Source organism: Mixophyes fleayi, chromosome 9, assembly GCF_038048845.1.
Source record: "Mixophyes fleayi isolate aMixFle1 chromosome 9, aMixFle1.hap1, whole genome shotgun sequence".
Taxonomy (NCBI): Eukaryota; Metazoa; Chordata; class Amphibia; order Anura; family Limnodynastidae; genus Mixophyes; species Mixophyes fleayi.
In genome coordinates, this window is record NC_134410.1 from 22,934,761 (window position 1) to 22,940,482 (window position 5,722).

Sequence of the window (5,722 nt, forward strand, 5' to 3'; positions counted from 1 at the left end):
TTTAAATAACAATAGAAGTGGTGCTCTGGTAATCATTAAAAGATGGATCAACGTCTGGGGCAAAACTAACTATAGACATTTTAAAACATAGTTTATAGTTTCTTTTGTAACTGCAGATGATCACTATCCCTCTATATTGTTCTCTCTGGATCTCAGTACATTCGCTTGTGAAGATCCCCGAAGCAGATAATAGGTTAAGCTAGTCCTTTTCATTCTCTCATTTACAACAAAACTATTTCATGTGCAGATTTCAAAGGTCATTACTACACCTATTTCAACAGCATGATTTCTCAACAAACGGGCACAAGAATGAAGTGTGTGTTTGAAAGGAAGGGGGGATTGCATTTGTGGACAATTTGGAAATTCCTAGAAGTCACTCCCTCCTACATCCATCCTCATATATAGAGCAGCCAGGGTCCGAGGGAAAGACAGGGACAGGACAGGAGTCAGGTCTGTGGGACAAGATGTTGCTTCTACTGATTATTGCAGTGGGTGTACTGCACAGCCAAGCTGCCTCTCTGGTGAGTATGTGCACAGTACAACTGCTAGAACTAGAGAATAGTATCAGGTGACGTATTCATAGTCAATTGCATTGCTTATTATATATAAGATATCTTGAATAAATGTTAAAAAGCTGGCACTGGAAAGAAAATACAAACCGTTAGCTTTAATAATGAAATGGCTCAGTGACAGGTCTGATAAATAATGAGAAATCAAATTAATACGTTTTATTAGACAATAGGAGGAGTTATAGGGAGGAATAATATTAAGTAATAGGAGAGTTATAGGGTGGGGTTATATCTGCTTAGTTATGAGGGGGGGGGCGGGGATTATGTGGAATAATATAAGAGTGATGGAGACTGGTTATATAGAGTACAAAGGAGAGTTTATATTATCCAAGTTTTATATGATATGATTGGAGGAGTTGAATGGATGTGTTATTCTGATTGGTGATAAGAGATTTATTGGGCTTATTGAGAGACATTACGGGGATATGTAAATCAGGAGGAGATTTTGGAGGAGCATATGAAGAGGGACAAGGAGTAACAGTGTGATTAAATGAAACAATAGCAGGAGATATATGTGGCAATAAGATGAATTAATTGAATAATGGGGAGTGGGCTGTACTGAACAACTGAAGGAGTAATACTACACTGTTACCCGCTGTATCTGTGAATATAAATATAGTTGCTACGTGGTAAATAGAAAAGTACTGTTTGTGATAATAATTGTATCATGTACAAGTTTTAATATATCAGTGAACTCGGTAATACTGTTTATACCATTGTTTTGCTATACATTACAGCCAGGGTCAGGGTGAGACATTTCTATGTCCAAGGCAAAATTGTGCCCATCCGCCACCTTAGAAGTGTTGGGAGGGTTGCAACATATTATTTTTTAAGCAAATTCATCAAGGTTTACTATGTAAAAATAATTATTTTTTTAAAAAATAAATAAATAAAAAATCACCAATTTTTGCCACATGAGAGATAAAAAACAGAGACAGAAATGAATGTTGGTCAGGAGGGCCCTTCCGCCGTGCCCCCATCTCTCTGCACCCAAAGAAAATGCTCAGCATGCCACACACTCCTGGCTTTGCATTACATATATGATATGACATTGGTTTGTTTTCAACCATTTCATTTCCCTGTACAGGTGAATTCTACGGGGGCTCTGGATGAGCTAGGGGTCTGTCACTGCTCTGTCGTCCTCCCAGATTCCACATTCCCTGCAGATCGTTTGGAGGTCCTGGAGATATCCAACCGGGATCTGAGTATCAGTGTGAAGCAGGAGATCACCAAGGTACAATGACAACCAAGAATATTGGTTCAGTCAACAAAATTACTGCCTCTAAAATTATTGCCTCTATTGTGTGCAGATAGTAGGTGTATTTTAGATAAGTTTATACTATTATACAGAATGGAAGTTGTTCAATCAATTTATAGGGTCTTGAAAGATTGGGGTTAACCAGAATGGGAAAAAATGCAGAGAAAAATTCCCCAACAACACTGCTGTGAACCAGTAAAAGAGCTGGTATTCTAGTAGCTCTATATTACTGGCTCACAGTAGTGTTGTTGGGGGATTTTTTTTTTTACTATACCTTTATACTATTTAATTGTAAAATATATTTTAAAAAAAATATTTTGTTAATGTGTTAACGTGCAATGCCTAAAATGATACACAATAATATGTCATTCAATTATGGCTAGTGAGTTTTGGGGTCTGCTTGTTAGTTCCTTTCTAGAACTCTTTTTAAAACACTAAGGGGCATATTCAATTCCGATCCCGATTCGCGGGATCGCGCCGAAACGGCCGCGAACCTAATCCACGGTACCGCAATAACGTGGATTTTCGTTCGCAGCCCCTAGGGCTGCGTACGAAAATCTGCATTATTGCGATACTGTATTACCGGCAGTTGTGCGCATTTTTCGCGGTAACGCACGTTACCGCGAATCGGATCGGAATTGAATATGCCCCTAAGAGTTATATTTACTGAACTACAGGTTTGAAAAAGTGGAGATGTTGCCTAGAGCAACCAGTCAGATATTAGTTGTCATTTATTTAGTACGTTCTACAGAATGACAGGTGGAATATGATTGGTTGCTATAGGCAGCATCACCACTTTTTCAAACCCGCTGTTTAGTAAATATAGTTTTTAGGAACAAATGAGTGGACTGTGTATTTATAAAATCTCTATACTCCCTCCAGATACAAAGTTACCAATCTACATTGACTGGGTACATGCTGAAGCTGAAGAATCTGACCAGACGGGTGGAGGTGATAGAGATGGGTGGAGCGTCTTACACAGAGCTGGACTTCGAGCTGCTTAAATTGGAGATCAGAGAGATGGAGTCCTTGGTGATTAAGCTCAGGGAATCCTTTGATGGATCCAATACCCTGGTGGAAACTCTCTTTGTGGAGGTAAGTTGGCAATTAGTGGATTCAACAGTATTTTAGAATTATGAAGTCAACCCTTAATTTACAGTATATATTATATCTAGAGAATATTTTGGTCACATAACATACATCAAACATGTCACTTATCAGTAATCTAAGCATTATATTATTGTCTAATGTTCTTTTTTTCTATGTCTCAATTACAGATCCATAATATCTCCGTCATGGTGAACCATCTGGAGTCATACGACAAGAACAACGTCCTGGCTGTGAGAAGGGAGATTGCTGCCCTGCGTAAGAGGCTGGAGGAGTGTGAGAAACACCAGGCTAAACCCACCCCACCTCAAACCAACTATGGTAGGTCCACAGTTTTTGACTATAAATTGAATATTACACTTCTGTTGGTTGAACAAATGGTTGAAGTAGACATAGGCTTGTGGAAATCAGTGGATGAGTCAGAGGATGAGTGTAGCTCAATATAACCAGAAAGATGATATGAAAAAGAAGAAAATAGATCCTAAACATAGCATTTACTTCCACTAGAGATTGCATTGGATATTTGTGTTCAGAAACAAGTCTTATTTATACATTGCTAGATATGAGGAAAAAGTTTAGTTGCCTACGTTCCTGAGGTTATTTTCAATCAAACCATAAAATACATAAGACAGTGAAATTGAACAAAGACCAATGGAAAAGTCACATGGTAGTTTAAAAAAAACTGGTTATCTGATTTCATTTAAAATTCAATGTTTTAAGCTCATGCACAAACATACAGCTGCATCCGAATTATGTCCCCAAATTGGGTTTTTGTTTACAGCAAATAGGCCATTTTGTAAAAGGGTCAAAAGGAACAGAAGTAGCAGCAATATCAACATTCACCAATACATATGTATCGTCCCTTGCACATCAGATACCTGCCATTTTATTCTAGAGGCTCATTGACGTTATTCCTACTAGAGAACAAAGGTGTTTTTTTTTCTCTTAAGGGGCAGCCGTTTTATATAGATTTATAGATGTATATATGACAATGCAGATCAGGTTTTCATGCCTCAGTGACTGAATTGATGTAAGCTAAATATTGTTTCAGCACACACAATGGCTGGCTCTGGTATATTCAGGTAACAGAAATACCTTCATATATAGTTACATTTTTCATTGGGTGATTTGAACTATGAAGGGCGAATACATAAACTCTTGTATTTTTAAAGAAGCCATAAAGTGGAAATGAGTGCAATTAAGTACGTTTGCTAGGTAAAAGATAGATATTATACAAAACATAGAAAACATCTTAATAATTAAACAAATAATTAAGATTTGCTTTCATCAGCATCCCTAATTATGTGCTGCCGGACTAAGCCACGTTTGCCATCTATTCCCTTATTCAAAGTCAAACAATACACATATGATATCACATAATTAATTATAGAGCTTAATTATTGAGTAATTGTGCTTAATAAAATATTCAACCATTTAAATATTCTAAATATTATTTTCTTTACCACAGGATCCTGTAATCATGGGGGGATTTTGAACATCAGCAAACCATTTGTGGTGCAGTTGAACTGGTTGGGATTCAACTATAGATTTGGAGGATGGGGCAAAGACTCTTTCTCCAGTGCTAATCAGGATGTGCACTGGGTGGCCCCACTAGCGACAGATGCTCGTATGATGAACATCCTGCGATTCTACCCTACTTATGATGATCTTTTGCTCTACAAACGACCAACAGATAAGTCCCTCCCTAAGACATTGTCTTACAATAATATTGACTACTCTACTTGTGGTCAAGGTGGTGGCATGATTATGTTCAACAATTCAATGTACTATAATTGCTATAACAGTAGGGACATCTGCAAGTTAAATGTAGACACTAATGGGGTGGAACGTAAAACACTCACAGATGCCACCTTCAATAATCGGTTCTCTTATGCATCCTCCATCTGGCAAGACATTGACCTGGCCAGTGACGAAAATGGCCTTTGGGTCATTTATTCCACAGAGAAGGACTCTGGAAACATTGTCATCAGCAAACTCAACTCCACCTCCCTGAATGTGGAGAAGACTTGGTCTACATCCCAGTACAAGAATGGTGTCACCAACACCTTCATGGTTTGTGGGGTCTTGTATGCCACTAGAGCCCTAAACACAAGGAAAGAAGAAATATTCTACATGTTTGACACTAACACAGAGAAGGAGGGGCAGTTGAGTATCACCTTTGACAAGATGATGGAGAATGTGCAGAGTTTGTCCTACAACCCTAACGATCACAAACTCTACATGTACAATGATGGCTACCAAGTCTCATATGATCTTTTCTTTCAGCCGATACCACAGCAAAGCTAAAAAGACCGAGCTTACTGAAATAAACACTCCCTCTCAAAGAAACAATGGATGTAATGTTTTGTTTTTAAGTAAGATGACCTCCAACACTATATCCATATTTATCTTCTTTTCTCGTATACTTCAGGACCTGTTATTTCATAAACCCAAATAATGATTCTTGAAGTGACACCAGTATATTGTATTACTTTTTTTTAAACAAACTTTGTTTACTAATAAAACTTGTAAATGTTCATTTAGTTTTTGGCACTTTATTATTCATCTGTACCAAGTTTGAAGTAGAGATTACTGAAACGTTTTATTTAAAATTGTGTTGTTTGAGATGAAGACTTAGCACCTGCCAAATAGATATTATCCTCATGTATGGGAATAAAGAGATAATGTTAGTTAACAATCACAGAGCTCTTCCCACGGTTCTATATGAAATCTTTTTATAACTTCTCCTATTAATCCATAGAAGCACAGCTTATAGCCTTCATTATAA

At 37.5% G+C, this 5,722-nt stretch overlaps 1 protein-coding gene across 1 annotated transcript; it reads left to right on the forward strand.

The window, feature by feature from the left end:
• Positions 1-415: 415 nt before the first annotated feature.
• Positions 416-5,473, forward strand: LOC142101498 (olfactomedin-4-like). Its single transcript, XM_075185953.1, has 5 exons — positions 416-521; positions 1,657-1,803; positions 2,710-2,922; positions 3,105-3,255; positions 4,403-5,473. The coding sequence occupies exons 1-5, from the start codon at positions 465-467 to the stop codon at positions 5,239-5,241; spliced, it is 1,407 nt and encodes a 468-aa protein (XP_075042054.1). The 5' UTR covers positions 416-464; the 3' UTR covers positions 5,242-5,473.
• Positions 5,474-5,722: the final 249 nt, after the last annotated feature.

Coding starts and splice junctions, on each gene's coding strand:
- LOC142101498 (XM_075185953.1), top strand. CDS start 465: ATGTTGCTTCTACTGATTATTGCAGTGGGTGTACTGCACAGCCAAGCT. Junction 522..1,656: donor ACAGCCAAGCTGCCTCTCTG/GTGAGTATGTGC, acceptor TTCCCTGTACAG/GTGAATTCTACGGGGGCTCT. Junction 2,923..3,104: donor TGGAAACTCTCTTTGTGGAG/GTAAGTTGGCAA, acceptor TCTCAATTACAG/ATCCATAATATCTCCGTCAT.